Here is a 15631-nt window from a genome sequence, read left to right as displayed (position 1 = left end):
TTCCATTGTAAACTCCCTTGTCTACTGGAAACTGCCTGTGCAAACTTAAGATATCCTTGCACACTCTCACTGGGAGTGGAAAAGGAAGGGGGAAACGCAGCAATTACAGCATGACACACATACATAGGCAGTTTCTATTAAAATTGTGGACAGAGTATGCTGGAATAGAAATTGTTGACAGGACGTGTGACATTTATGAATGATGAGGATGCTTGAGGCTAGCATGTCTTTCACCAGCCTGTGACAGCTGCAGCCATGCTCCAGACAATTCCTTTGCAAAAGTAAAGACTGCTGGCAGCTTCCTCAAGCAATGGAATTGTCTGCCATAAGTTCACCAACTCCTCAACTGAGCTTGCACAACTACAAGGTGGTGCTGTAACAAAGCCTTTGTGAAAATATAGATAATATTGCAGATACATTAGACCTGATTGGCCACCTATGTTGCCCAGTCCAATTCATCACATCACTTTAGGCTGACCTTAATATTTTAATCATATTTATGGGTTGTCTGCACCATTTTTGCCAATTATCTTCTACACTAGATCACCACTCCTATGTATGCATACATGCAAACCATAGTGTAACCAAACAAAAATCAGCACTAAGTTAGGAAGAGATTTTGACCAAGTTTCCAGTTTCAATAGGTAGGTTTTAGCAGGAGCAAGGGGAACAGGATTAGGAAAGGAAGTCTTGTGCTGAAGCATGATAGCGGGGACAAAAAGGCACACAGAATAGACCAGAGTTGGAGTGTAAGGAACTTGAAGGACTTTAGCTTACAGATGAAAGGACAGGCAAGGCCCATGGAGGGAACAGAACAAAGACAAGAATTTTAAAAATTGCGTCGTTGGATCAGGAACCAAATCAGACAACACAAGAAAGGTGCAAGACCAGGACTCAGTGCAAGTCAGAATACAGATTTTAGAATGAGCTCATTTAACAAGGGTGCAAAATGGGAGTTAAGCTAGAAAAGCACTGGAAGAGTCAAGTCTGAGCTAACAAAAATAAGCATGGATGAGGTTTTCAGCAGATGAGCAGAGTCAGAAACAGCCGATGATAGAAATGAAGCACACTGTCTTGATGGTAGCGAGGATATGGCTGGCTTTCACTGCTCAGAGTCATAGAACATTAAGGCTATGGTTTAGTTCACCCTGATAAGTGGATCAAGGGACAGGCTTGACATCAAGCTCAAGTCTGCCCATTTTTAACTGTTGGAAAATGCTGTCATCCAGGTTTGGATATCAGATAAGCAATGCTCACTGGAACACATTTTCCTGAATAATTCCATAAATAGTCTCAAACACCCAAAATGCCATTTTAGGCCCCCTGCAAGTGTCATTAGACGGTTTAGATAATGATAATTAGCTTGGAGGTTTCAAATATTCAGCCACGTTGCATACCAACAGTTCAGCAATGCACAAATTAATTTACAAAGCACATTATAAACTGATCAATAGGGAATACATTTCTAACAAGAATATAAACTGGGTCACAGTCTGCTATAGTCAGCCTGCATTCATCACTTCTGGAACTGTTCTGGATAGAAGTACATTGGGATGTGATATGCAAAACACCTGCATGAATTTTGAAATTGCAAAGGCTTATTATTGCTGGCTCCTTTGTCTTCATGTTTGAACCACCAGTTGGTGTGTGATATATTGATTTAACTGCATCTGTAGTTCACTTATGAGTTCATGCATCACAACCCTTAGGACAAATGGCATCACAAAGTACTCTGAAGGTGCTTGCACATTATTAAAACTTACAGAAAAGACAACAGCCCACACTTTGCGGCGGTGGAGAACAGAGCATTGGCTTATGTTATCATTACCCCTCAAACAAACTGCAACTTCAGGATGTTTGGCATCTGCAGATTAGTACAGAAATTCTGAAGCTGTGTTCTGTAATGCAATGCTCTGTCACAGGTTGTAATGTGGACATCCTCCAATGCTAGCTATCAGCTTTGTCATCACCACAACACCCATCTGCTGTTAAATTGAGATTTCAGTAAAATTTTAATTTTTAGTTTCTACCTTGATGATACTGTGCATTTAAGAAATGTATTTGAGCCATGTTCTTGTGCAGGACCTGCTGCAGAAGCTTTTTTAGCACTCAAGAGCCAGTGTCCACCGGCATGTTGTATTGTTACTGCAACTGCCTAATCGTTCCTAATGGTTAGAATATGGTTTTAATCTGAACACACACTGTTCTGCTGTTTTCCCCTGGGATTTTGCAGAGTGAGGTTTCATTGGGATGATTGACAGGTATAGTCACGTGACAGGGAAGCTGGGCTTTTTCACAGAATATTCAAGCTTAGATGTTGCTTTTGAGTAAAAAGAGAGGATTTATCCCTCTCTGAAGTCTGGAAGCTGCCAGAGATGAAGTTTATCTCGAAGGTTGAGGATATATCCTTCTCTGAAAATTACTGCCTGGAACTCTATGCAGAAGTGTTTGAAAGCTGAAAATCCAGCATCACGTAACTTCATTGCAGTGTGAATGTAAGCCTACTTGTGACTAAAACATTTTACTTGTTTTTGTGCTATGTCTGAAGGGTGTATGGCTGCGCGATGTTGCTTTACCTTGGGGGGAAAAAAAAGATAGCTAGCTGTTAAGTGTTATACTGTGTCACATTCAAGTCTTGTAATTGGTAAAAGTTATGCTAATTGTTTTTGTTATATTCTAATTGTGTTCTTAAATAAACTTTGTTTGATAAAAGCTTCCTAGTGGGTCACTCGAATCATACCTGGAGTGAATGCCAAATCAAATGTAAAATTTAGAATCTAGGCTAATTTCATTATACACCTTGAAGTTTCTGGCCTGGGTCTTAACACCATCTCATGTATGTTTGAATCTTCAATTTGAATGATACAAAACATTTTTCATGATTTTATTTTACAACATTTTGGCTACTGGGTTTTTGTATTCATTCATGGGCTGCTGACGCCACTGACTAGGCCAGCATTTATTGCCCTCAAGGTGGTGGCAGCGAGCAACCTTCTTGAACCATTGCAGTCCATGCGTTGTAGAAACACCCACAGTACTGTTAGGGAGGGAGTTCCAGGATTTTGACATAATAACAGTGGGACTGTGAAATCCTCTAATATGATTGGCATACTTGGACTGATGATATCACTCCAGCTCCAGAAAGAACATTACCACTGAACAACAATTAAAACAAACTTCTGCTAAAGAAATCGCTGGATCTCTCAGCAAGACTTACTTGCTTCACCACTGACCACAAAATCTGACCCAATAACTTCCATTAATGAGAAACAGTTTTGCAGTGATACTTAGCATTGTATCTGATCAGACCTCCAAAATAAAGCCTTACACTAGCTATAAGTTAGCTCTATACTCAAATTTGTTTTTTAAATCTATGTTCTATTTCCTTCAGTGGTTTACAGGACAATCAGCCAGCACCAGCTCTTGGACAGCTACTTGTTCTTGCAATTATACAGGGCCTTGGTAAGGCCACACCTAGAATATTGTGTGCAGTTTTGATCTCCTTTTCTGAGGAAGGATGTTCTTGCTCAAGGGAATGCAGCAAAGGTCTACCAGGCTGATTCCAGGGATGGCGGAACTGATGTAGGAGAGATTGACTAGGTTAGGATTGTTTTCGCTGGAGTTTGGACGAATGAGAGGGGATCTCGGAAAGACTTATAAAATTCTAACATGACTAGACAGGGTAGATGCAGGGAGGATGTTCCCAATGGTGGGGGAGTCCAGAACCAGGGGTCACAGTCTGAGGATTCAGGGTTGGCCATTTAGGACGGAGGCGAGGAGACATTCCAAAGAGTGGTGAGCCTGTGGAATTCATTACCACAGGTAGTAGTTGATGCCAAAACATTGAATGTATTCAAGAGGCAGCGAGATATAGCACTTGGGGCGAATGAGAACAAAGGTAATGGGGGGGGAAGCAGGATTAGCCTATTGAGTTAGACAATTAGCCATGATCGTAATGAATGGCACAGCAGCTTGAAAGGCCAAATGGCCTCCTCCTGCTCCTATCTTCTATGTTTGTGTGTTTACTATTCCATTGCCCTTTTGCTACATGTCCAGACAATCGATTACCAGCCAAGGTTTGTTGATTGTTTCTGAACTTTACTGAAAGTTCAGCTAAACCTCAAGTATAGCCATGAAGATTGATCAAAGGTACAAGTGCCAAAATGAATCAAAGGTGGTTAGGAAATAGCCACCTCTAATATGTCATGACTGTCAGCTTGGAGAAGTGCCTTTTGTGCAATGTGGCCATAGGCTTGCTATATTCATCCTTGGTGTATAAAGGCTCGAGCACAGAAACCATTTCATCCACCACTTGGAACATGTCAGGAGTATGCAGCTGAAATGGAGCGAATTTTGATTACTGCAAGATAGGCACAGTTGTAAAAAACACAGATTATTAAAATTTCAGTCTGCAACTTTGTACAGGATATTGAAACCTGAACCTGAATAAAGAGTAGGAACTCTTAAGAGGAGAAAGAATGCTGCAAGCAATATAGCATCCTAAACCTCACTGAGCAGAAAAACTAGACTTGCGAATCCTGAAGCCACTTTGAGCCCTCCACTAAAGTGTTCAACACCACAGCTCAGAAAGAGGGGATATAACTTTAATCAGCATGCGACTGTATCGAGATGTCCAGCTGAACACGGAGTTTGAACAACTGAAAGATGATCTGGAATTGAACAAGAGATCCCACCATGAAAGCATAAGCGAGTGCCTTTGGAGTGAATGACCACCACACTCTGAAGGTGGACAAGATGGTAAAGAAAGCATATGGAATGTTTTACCTGGCAAAGTATTGAATAGAAAAGCAGGAATGTAATGCTGGAACTGTATAAAATATTGGTTAGGCCATAACTGGAATTTGTCATCAAATTACAGGTAGGGCTTAATTGCTGTGGCGTGTACAGGGAAGATTTACAAGAGAATGTGGCCAGGGCTTGAAAATTGCAGCTATGAGGAAAGATTGGGTAGGCTGGGGTTGATTTCCTTAGGACAGAAGCAGCTTAGATAAAAGGCCTGTTTACCCTAGCAGAGATGCCAATTACCAGGGAACACAGATTTTAGGGCATTGGTAGAAGGATGCGAAGGGAGAATCCGAATAAATGTTTTCACCCATTTGGAGACAGGGGTCTGGGTGGGGTTCACTGCCTGAATTGGTGCTGAGGCAGAAACCCTCAACTCACTTAAAGGTATCTGAATCTGCACCGGAATTGCTGCAAACTGCAAGGCTGCAGACTGAGTGCTAAAAAGTGAGATGAGAATAGACAGCGAGATTTATTTTCCCCCCTCCCACCCCCAGCCAGTGCAGGCTGAATTGCTTCTGTGCTCCAAGCTTTCTATGGTTCTATGGGAACCATGTAGGGAAGTTGTCATCATGATCGCACACCATGAAAACAAACAACCAGGCCATATCGTAGTCACACCAGACATACTTGCACAACTGGAGGACTTGCTGCATCACAGCATATAGCAAATGAGGTAGATGGGATTGCACCAATTCTACAAGGAACTGGACAACCATCAGCCCCAGAGGCCAACCATTCCCCAAAGGCAACACATTAGCAGCAACAGTTCCCACAGCAGTGACATTGCCCAGAGAGATATCACCCCAGCGACAAACAGCAAACAATAATCCACATCATTACCATTACAAAACATGATCGTTTTAAAGATTGTCTCTGCAATGTGTGTGTTGGGTCCAAATTGAATGACTAGTTTTCTGCACATGCATGATGATTTTTATCATAGAGCATGTGCCTGACTTGCAACTGCAGATGAAAAAGGGGCTGTTTGGAGAAGTTCCTTAAGTGCAAAGTAGCCATAGGCTTGTCATAGCCAAGTGACCAGTCACCCCTAGTCATAGAGTCAGCTGGTGTATAAAAGTTTGAGAGCAGAATCCATTTTATCCACCACTGTAAGCACTCACCTCATCTTCTCCTAAAGGCATCAGCTTCTGTTGGGGTACAGATAAGGCAGAGGCTATGGGCTCTAACAATATTCCAGCAACAGCACTGAAGCCTGCCATGCCCCCAGCCAAGTTGTTCCAGTACAGCTACAACAGTGGCATCTACCCAGCAATGTGGAAATTGCTCATGTAGGTCCTGTACACAAAAAGGCAAGAAAAATCCAACCAGCCAATTACCACCCCAGTCTACTCAGTAGGCTACAGCAGTCAAGTGATGGAAAAAGTCCAACCGTGCTATCAAGTGGCACTTGTGTAGCAATAACCTGCTCACAATCTCAGTTTGAGTTCTGCAAGGGTTACTCAGACCTCATTACAAACTTGGTTATAACATGGAATGAAAAAGAGCTGAATGCAGCGACGGTAACTGCCCTAGACATCAAGGCAGAAGAGTGTGTGGCATCAAGGAGCCTTAGCAGATCTGAAGTCAATGGCAATCGGGGGAAAAAAAACTGCTGACTGGAGTCACACCTAGCACAAAGGAAAATTGTGGTGGTTGCTGGATCAATCTCAGCTCTGGCACATTACTGCAGTAGTTTCTGAAGGTAGTGCCTGAGGCCCAACCTTCTTCAGCTGCTTCATCAATGACCTTCCTTCCACCACAAGATCAAAAATGGGATTCACTGAATGTTGTACAATGATCAGGACCATTCGTGACTCCTCAGGAATCATGTCTAAATGCAACAAGACCTGGACAATATCCAGGTTTGGGCTGACAAGTGGCAAGTAACATTCATGCCACACAAGTGCCAGGCTACAAAAGATCACCATCTCCAAGAGTGAATCTAACCATTGCCCCATGACATTCAATGGCATTACCATCACTTTACCAATAACATACTGAGGGTTACCATCGGCCAGAAACTGAGCTGAACAGGCCATACAATTGCTCTGGCTATAAAAGAGGCTCGGAATCCTGCAGCAAGTAACTCACCCCAACTCTCTGAAGCCTGTCCACCATCTACAAAGTACAGGTCAGGAGTGTGATGGAATACTCCCTACTTGTCTGAATGAGTGCAGCTCCAACAACATGCTGGACAAAGCAGCTCACTTGATTGGTATCCCATCCTCTAACATTCACTCCCTCTATTACTAATGCACAGTGGTAGCAGTGTATACCATCTACAAGATGCACAGCAGGAACTCACCAAGGCTGCTTTGACAGCACCTTCTAAACCCACAACCACTACCATCTAGAAGGACAATGGCAGCAGATGTATGGGAACACCACCAGCTCAAGTTCCCTTCCACGCCAAACACCGTCCTGACTTGGAAATACATCACCATTCCTTTACTGTCACTGGGCAAAATTCCTGGAACTCTCCCAACAGCACTGTGGATGTACCTACACATGGACTACAGTGGTTCAAGAAGGATGCTCACCACCACTTTTGCAAGGGCAATTAATGCTGATCTAGACAGCACTACCCAAATCCTATTGACAAATTAAAAGAGAAAATGATCATCAGCAGCTCGCCACATGAGCCTCACCTTCAAAATACTAGCCAGATGTGAGTCATTCCAAAAAACAATAGCAATCAAAACACTTATGGAGAGAGTCAGTAGTATGTGATCAGAGACAACACAAGCCAATTTCTCCCCTTCTCAGGGCTTGGATGCAGAGGTGAATTGTAGGATGCCCACTACCACCATTAGCTAATGCAGTACAAACTGTTCCATCATTTTAATATGTATTAAAAAAGAACTATTTATAAAATTGAAGGCATTATGGTGAAAGGCTCACCTTTATTGAAAAACATAGAAGCCATCTGACCCATTTCCATTCGTTCCACAATATCAAATGCATCGTAGGTACGAGCTCTTTCTGGGCACAAAAACAGGCGATACGTTTGTTAGTGCACAGACTCAAAAATAGTGGAAAGGACATCAAATTCAAACATCAAAGACATCAATCGTCTCTGCTCCCCTTTCTCTGCCTCAGACAGGACTCTGCTAATCCTATTTACCCCTGTAGATCCATTTTGTTTCTTTACTTGTCCCATTACCACTCCCTTTTCCTTTCCATCATCTTCCCTCAATATTGGAGTTATCCTGTTTTCTGCCTTAGCACAGGGCTTCCTCTTTTGTTCTTCCTTCCTTGCACTTTCCATGCCTCTATTAATTTAATCTATATTTAATTTATATCTGAAACTTTTCCTTGTTCAGATGAAAGGTCAGAATTGAAATGCTTACTTTGCTCCTCTCTCCATAGAAGTTGCCTGACCTGCTGCATTCCCACCACTTTACTTTTATAAGTGGAAAAGGACTGGGTTAGGCAGTTGTAATCTTGAGCAGTTTAACATCTTGTGAATTAACAGTCAAATCACAAAATATGGTCAAATTCTCATGTTTAAGCTAACTGGTCTGCATATTGAAACCACTGAACAAAACCTGTAAAAACTAGAAGCTTCATCAATGCTCCAAAATCTGAAGTATACTGTAAACATGGTTTGTCTAGACCCATGCTTAGAGTGAAAAATCCAAAAGCTAACCAGAGAATGGAGAAAACTAGCTGAAGCATTGAAAACAGCAGTTAAATATTCTGGAATTCAGGTATTGTGCAGAGTACAATTCCAAAAATCAATGATGGGTCTATTATGGCTTCCAACATCTTGGGAGTCAGAAGTTCAATGCATACTGATGCAATTTGCAACTGATAATATACTAGGATGTGGCAGTTCAGCCTGAATTAATACCCATGGGCCTATATTTAAAAATTATGCACAGAAGCAAAATGCTGCAGACATAAATCTAATAGAAACAAAGCACTGGAAATGGTCCACAGGTCTGACATCTGTGAAGAGAGAAACAGCAAACTTTTCAGGTCTGCGAACTTTTATCAGAACTTAGGTGGGTAAACTATTGAGGTTCATACCAGTCGCTTCTTCCTTTTCTTACCGAGTTGAGCCACCCTCCTATCTGCCCCACGCCCTCTTCAAACTCAATCTTGTCCGTGAAATTGAGTTTCGGCCGGAGCATCACGTTTAAAAATTGTCAAGTCATGTTGCAGCTTTATAGAACCTTAGGCCGCACTTGGAATATAGTGTTCAATTCTGGTCACCACACTACCAGAAAGATGGAGACTTTGGAGAGGGTACAGAAAGGATTTACCAGGATGTTGCCTGGTATGGAGGGCATTAGCTATGAGGAGAGGTTGGAGAAACTTGGCTTGTTCTCACTGGAATGACGGAGGTTGAGGGGCAACCTGAAAGAAGTCTACAAGATAATGAAGGTCATGGACAAAGTGGATAGTCAGAAGTTTTTTCCCAGGGTGGAAGAGTCAATTACTAGGGGGCACAGGTTTAAGGTGCAAGGGGCAAGGTTTAAAGGAAATGTACGAGGCAGATTTTTTTTTTACACAATAGTGGGCGCCTGGAACTCGTTGCCAGGGGAGGTAGTGATTTTTAAGGGGCGTCTTGACAAATACAAGAATAGGATGGGAATAGAGGGATATGATCCCCGGAAGGGTAGGGGGTTTTAGTTCAGTCGGGCAGCATGATCGGTGCTGGCTTGGAGAGCTGAAGGGCCTGTTCCTGTGCTGTAATTTTCTTTGAAATCCAGCTCATGCTACATTAAACCAATTTGCACTAGACTGCTGATTAGCTGACCTTTCCTTCCTGACCCCCACACCAACTGACATAAAGAACGCAAGAACTTCATTTGTACAATACCTTTCACAAGTGCTTTGCAATCAACTGTTGTACTGTGGCAGGCAACCTCCCACTCGTAGCAATGAGATATATAACCAGATAATGTTTTAGTGGCATTGGTTGAGGAATATTGGTCTCAACACTGAAGGAACTGCTCTGCTCTTCAAATAGTGCCACAGGATCCTTATGTCTAACTGATAACCCAAACCTTGGCTTAAGTCTTATCCAAAAGGCATCACCCCTGAAAGTGCAGCATCCTCTCAACTCATCTTTCCCAAGGAGGAATTCAGGTTCAAGCAACCCAAATTTCTTAATCCTTATATATTTTGGACAAAATGGCTTCCACAAGAATTAGCCAGTAAAAACAATTTCCAGATTTCAGTAATTTGCTTAGTACTGAAAGATAATTCAGCTCACAAAAGCAGCTTGCCCCAATACTCACGCACTGAAAGAATGGGTCGTGTCTCTGACCGATCGTAACCATCCCGTATTGCAATTGTATTCTTGTCATCGTCTTCATCATCATAGGAATCTGAAGAGGGATCACTATCATCCACCTGGAAACAGCAAAAAAGCCTGATGAGCACCCCTCGTGGTTTTGAAACATATAATGGCTGAGATTTGCTACTTCTGAACTAGAGCCTTCAGCCATTGCTTAATGATCGGAAATTTGTGGCCGAGAAGCTGAAAATTCTGGATCTAACCAGAAATCCACTCACTCCTTCCTTTCCATATTCTACAAAGTTAATATTTGCACACTGGTAAAATGGGACTGCTTTCAAATCATTAGCCCCAGCACAATTCCCACAATGGCTCAACAGGAGCAAATGAATCACATGAACCTTCTGCAGGACTCAATCCATGTACACTGGTACAGTTTTAAATAACTTCCAAATTTTATATTTGGGTTTAGAGCAACTTGTCTCCCAGCAATTTCTTAAATTGGTTAAATACCAAGTTCCATGAAAGGAAGTCCAACTGTTACCACTGGGGTGAAAGAAACTTGGATTTGAAACAGAAAATAGGTGCAGGAGTAGGCCATTCAGCCATTCGAGCCTGCTCCATCATTCATTATGTGTAATCAGCCAATTCAATAGCCTGACTGTGCCCTCCCTCCCCCACCATAATATATGATCCCCTTCGCCTCAAGAGCTTTAACTAACTCCTTGAAAACAGAAAACATACAATGTTTTGGTCTCAACTGCTTTGAGATAGCAAATTCCACAGGGTTTGGGTGAAGAAATTTCTTCTCATCCCAGTCCTAAAAGTTTTACCCTGTACCCTTAGACTACGACCCCTGGCTCTGGACACCCCTACCCTTCAGAACATCCTTCCAGCATCGATCCTGTCTAGTCCAGTTAGAATTTTGTAGGTTTCTATGAGATTAACCCCTCATTCTTCTAAACTCCAGCAAACATAATCCTAACCAACTCAATCTCTCCTCATACTTTAGTCCCACCATCCCAGGAATCAGTCTGGTAAACCTGCTCTGAGCTCCCTCTATAGCAAGAGCATTCTTCCTCGGATAGAGACCAAACCTGCACACGATATTCCAAGGCCCTATATAATTATAGCAAGACATCCCTGCTGTCATACTCAAATCCTCCCGCGATCTAGGCCAACGTAACATTTGCCTTCTTTACCACATGCTGCACCTTCAACGACCAGTGTACAAGGAACACAGATCTCATTGCACATTCCCCTCTTAATTTATAGCCAGATGATAATCTTCCTGTTTTGCTACCAAAGTGGATAACCTGCATCTACCCACTCTCAGGTTGGTCCAAACGTCAGGGGAAGTGCACCCCATGATCAATGTATACTTTTTATTTTGCAGTGCATAGACTTTCGAAACTATTTTGCAAGGCCTCACACACAGCAACTTAAGGGTCAACCCAAACACAGGAGCTCTCTAGTTTCTATGCAGGCAAATAGTTCAAGAGAAACGGTGCCCTTCTACCAGTGTTGAATCCCAACAGCATCCTGAATTCCTGAGACATAAAAACCTGGTGGCTGTTGTGGAACTCATGCCATAGTTAATTGTATGACCCTAGCTAGGCTCAGGACAATAACCAATGGTCAGTTTACAGATATAGGTTTATTTTTAATTCATTCATGCGACATGGGCATCGCTGGCTGGCCAGCATTTATTGCCTTTCCCTAATTACCCCAAGGGCAGTTGAGAGTGAACCAAATTACTGTGGCTCTGCAGTCACATGTAGACCAGACCAGGTAAGGACGGCAGATTTCCTTCCCTAAAGGACATTGGTGAACCAGATGGATTTTTCCGACAATGGTTTCATGGTCATTAGTAGATTCTTAATTCCAGATTTTTTTAAAAATTGAATTTAAATTCCACCATCTGCCGTGGTGGGATTCCAACCTGGGTCCCCAGAACAGTAGCTGAGTTTCTGGATTAATATTCTAGCAATAATACCACTAGGCCATTGCCTCCCCTTATATAGTCTATAGAAACAAATGACTGCGGATGCTGGAATCTGAAAGAAAATGCTGGAAAATTTCAGGTCTGGCAGCATCTGTAAGGAGAGAAAGAAAGAGCTGACGTTGAGTCCAAATGACCCTTTGTCAAAGTCCATCAGCTTTGATAAAGGGTCATTTGGACTCAAAACGTCAGCTCTTTTTTTAAATCTCCTTACAGATGCTGCCAGACCTGCTGAGAATTTCCAGCATTTTCTCTACAGATAGAGTCTATCTGGCTACATAAGAATGGTACTGGGAAAACAAAACTATCAACTCCCATTAATACAATCACTACAGCTCTTTTGTCAAAATGTTGAAGTGTTGACTCAGTCTGTTCCACATGCCAATTATCTTTAATGAGACAAGAGAGAGTGATGTTTCTAATCCTTCTGTCCTTGAACAAGGTTGGTAAATTCTGAACTTGTGAACTCTAGTCTTGCTTTCAGTGCCCAAGTTAAGTTTGCTTACTTCAACCTTATCTGTAGCTTTATTTTATTGACTTTGATCACATCGCCATCTCCATCTTGTAACTCAGGCTCAGAACCTCTGATCTCTGGAAGGTCGTACCCCAAGACACCTAATCCTTCCTCCAAACATTCACCAACAGACACCCCCAACATTGCAATTACACTGCATAGTAATTGCCTGGGAAGTTTGGGTTTCCAATGGGCAACTTGTGTCTGGAGCCCTCCTGAGATTAAAACCAGTTTTAACTTGCAGGTAACTGCAGTGAATGGGTGGAGGGGCAGGAATAGCTGAACCGCTCTTGCAGAGCAATGGCACAGATGCAATGGGCCAAATAGACTTCAGTGCTCTAACAATTCTACTATTCTTTGAGATATAATTTATCAAAACCATGTGTCATGCTGCAGAACAGGACACTATTGATTTACACATTGTCAGTGGACCACTAAGCTCTAAAGTCCTTCAGTTTGCCCAATTGATAATGCTTCCACATGGTGACCATGCTTTCCAAGGCAATGCTTTCCAATAAACTCTCCCAAATCATTTTTAATATCTACCGCTGGATACTCACCCATAATTATTCTCAGTTTATCCACATGAAGATGCATCTGCCATTTTGCAGATGTGGAGTTAGGCCAAGCCCCCCTCAATATTTCCGATTAGTTAGCTATTGTGACACTAACAAATAAACTTTAAAATATTGTTTGATGTCATTAGTACATTTGCATCTCAATCAAAGCTAATTCTCTGCAATGTTTACTGAAGAATTTCACACTTGCATAGCACCCCAAGTCCTAGGTTTTTCCTAGCAACAAGATACACACAGTTAAGGGGTGGGCAGGCAACCTGGGAAGACTGCTAAAAGAGCACATGCATGCACAGATGTAACACAAACTGGAAATATTGCTATAGTTTCCCTTGAACAGAGAAAGCAAAGAGATCACAATGGATTTTTTAAATCAAGTGCTTTAGAAGCCAAGTTATGCGAGTTTATTTTCTCTGACTGGGGAAATCAATGATGTGGAGATGCCGGCATTGGACTGGGGTGAACACAGTAAGAGTTTTAACAACACCAGGTTAAAGTCCAACAGGTTTATTTGGTAGAAAATACCATTAGCTTTCAGAGCGCTGCTCCTTCGTCAGATGGAGTGGACATTTGGTATTTGCTACCAAATAAACCTGTTGGACTTTAACCTGGTGTTGTTAAAACTCTTACTGGGGAAATCAATGACAGAGGTCAATTTTTTTATTGTTGAGAAGAAATTTCCTAAGAGTTAGGTGCACCTGCGACTGGACACGATTGAGAAACCATTGCAACCATTACGGGAAGATTGGATAAATATTGGAAGCAAAAGATATTGGACTAAGATTGGGGCAGTGAGGTTGGCTCTGAGTTGCTCGAGCATAGAGTCAGTCAATCTTTGTTCTGTGCATTAAGCTTCTTCAGTTGCATGGTTAAGAATTTCTCATCACTCACTCACCCTTTAATTCATCCCAGAATATGTTCACTAACCACAAGTTACCATCAGCCAACAAAAAAATAAACTCCACCCAGTCACATTTAATTTTTACTGAAAAGTTTGAAAACAATTCAACACATGATTTGATTGAAATGGCTTATTCAATTTATACTGATTACACTCATTTCAACTGAGGGGGAATGAGATTATTTGATCTTCCTGCACTGTTAATGTGAAAAGAGTAATGGTGGTACATATCAATAATATTATGCATTTCATTTATAAATTGCTACTTCAATAAATGAGGCAGAAATTCTATTCACCATATCGAGTGAATGTATTTTGCGCATTACTGGATGAGGTGCATTTTTCTTTAAAAGAAAGAGGCCTTAAAATAGGACCACAGCAGCTTTCCACCCTGGGCACAGTTGGATTTTAGTTTCAACTTCAATAGTACTAGAGAATACATTTGTCAGAGGTCAACTTCCCTCCAGCCACTCATCCATTTCAGAGCTTGTTTATATTGCATTTTCAGAGCTTGTTTATATTGCGCACCCTTCCTCATCTGTTGAAAGAGAACAAAATTCTGTGGGAGATTCTGCTTTGGACAACCTAAACAGTTTTTTTTTGTCTACCGTTTTATTTTCCATTACAAATTCCCAGAATTTTCTCAAACTTTATCCCTCACTCCCACTACTTAGTTTAAAACTATCAGTCCAGTTAAACGATTCATGAGCAATGGCCCTCGCATGGTTCAGGCGAAGACCATCCCAGTGGTACAGCTTCCACTTGCCAATATCGGTGCCAGGGTCCCGTGAATCAAAAACTCATTTCTCCCACACCAATCTTTGAGATGCATTTAACACTAATTTTACCTTAGGCCAATTTGTTCATGGCACAAGTAGTAATCCAGAGATTGCCACCTTTTAAGGTTCTGCTTAATTTAACCCCTAGATGCTCCCACACCATCAGCAGAACCTCCTTCCGAGTTCTACCCATGTTGTTGGTACCAATGTGCACCATGACAACCGGATTCTTCCCCTCTCATTGCAAGTTTCTCTCCAACCTAGTGCAAATGTCCTGAACCCTGGCAATACAGCCATCTGTACTCCCATTCTTGGCTGCAGTGAATTGCGTCAATTCCCCTAACTATACTGCCCCCTATTATTACTATATCCTACATCCTATTAACTTTCCCTGTTTGAATGGCTTCCTGTACCACGGTCAGTTCACTTACCCACCTTGCAGCCCCCGTTCTCAAATCTCAAACCCTTTGGACAGTTGCAAAGACCAAGGCTCCTTCACTTCTACCTTCATTATCCCCTTACCATTCTAACTCAGTCACACCCTCCTGTCCCTGACCACTGACCAAGTCAGAAGACCTTACCCCAAGGGCTGTCAGCGCCTCCTTGAGTTAGGTATCCGCGCTTCCTTGAGTTAGGTATCCAGGTAACAAAACTTTTCAAAACTACTAACTTATTGGTAATTGCAAGATAAACAAAGCCAGTGGATGCTCACCAAGCACCGACCTACCAGCTTCACGATGTTGCACGTCAAGCTTTCTTTTAGAACGCAGATTCTAACTGAAGCCCGCTGTTCTCACCAACTGAGT

At 42.1% G+C, this 15631-nt stretch overlaps 1 protein-coding gene across 4 annotated transcripts in view; it reads right to left on the bottom strand.

The window, feature by feature from the left end:
- Positions 1-15631, bottom strand: part of slc38a12 (solute carrier family 38 member 12) — a 248473-nt gene that overhangs the window by 179381 nt on the left and 53461 nt on the right. For all 4 annotated transcript variants that reach the window (XM_078225459.1, XM_078225461.1, XM_078225462.1 and 1 more), the window contains 2 exons: positions 10056-10170; positions 7708-7788 (listed from right to left, as the gene is read on the bottom strand). In XM_078225459.1, the coding sequence (XP_078081585.1) occupies positions 7708-7788; positions 10056-10170 (196 nt within the window). The remainder of the gene's footprint in view (positions 1-7707; positions 7789-10055; positions 10171-15631) is intronic.

Source organism: Mustelus asterias, chromosome 12 (assembly GCF_964213995.1).
Source record: "Mustelus asterias chromosome 12, sMusAst1.hap1.1, whole genome shotgun sequence".
NCBI classification, from domain to species: domain Eukaryota; kingdom Metazoa; phylum Chordata; class Chondrichthyes; order Carcharhiniformes; family Triakidae; genus Mustelus; species Mustelus asterias.
This window is presented reverse-complemented; position numbering and strand designations above follow the sequence as displayed.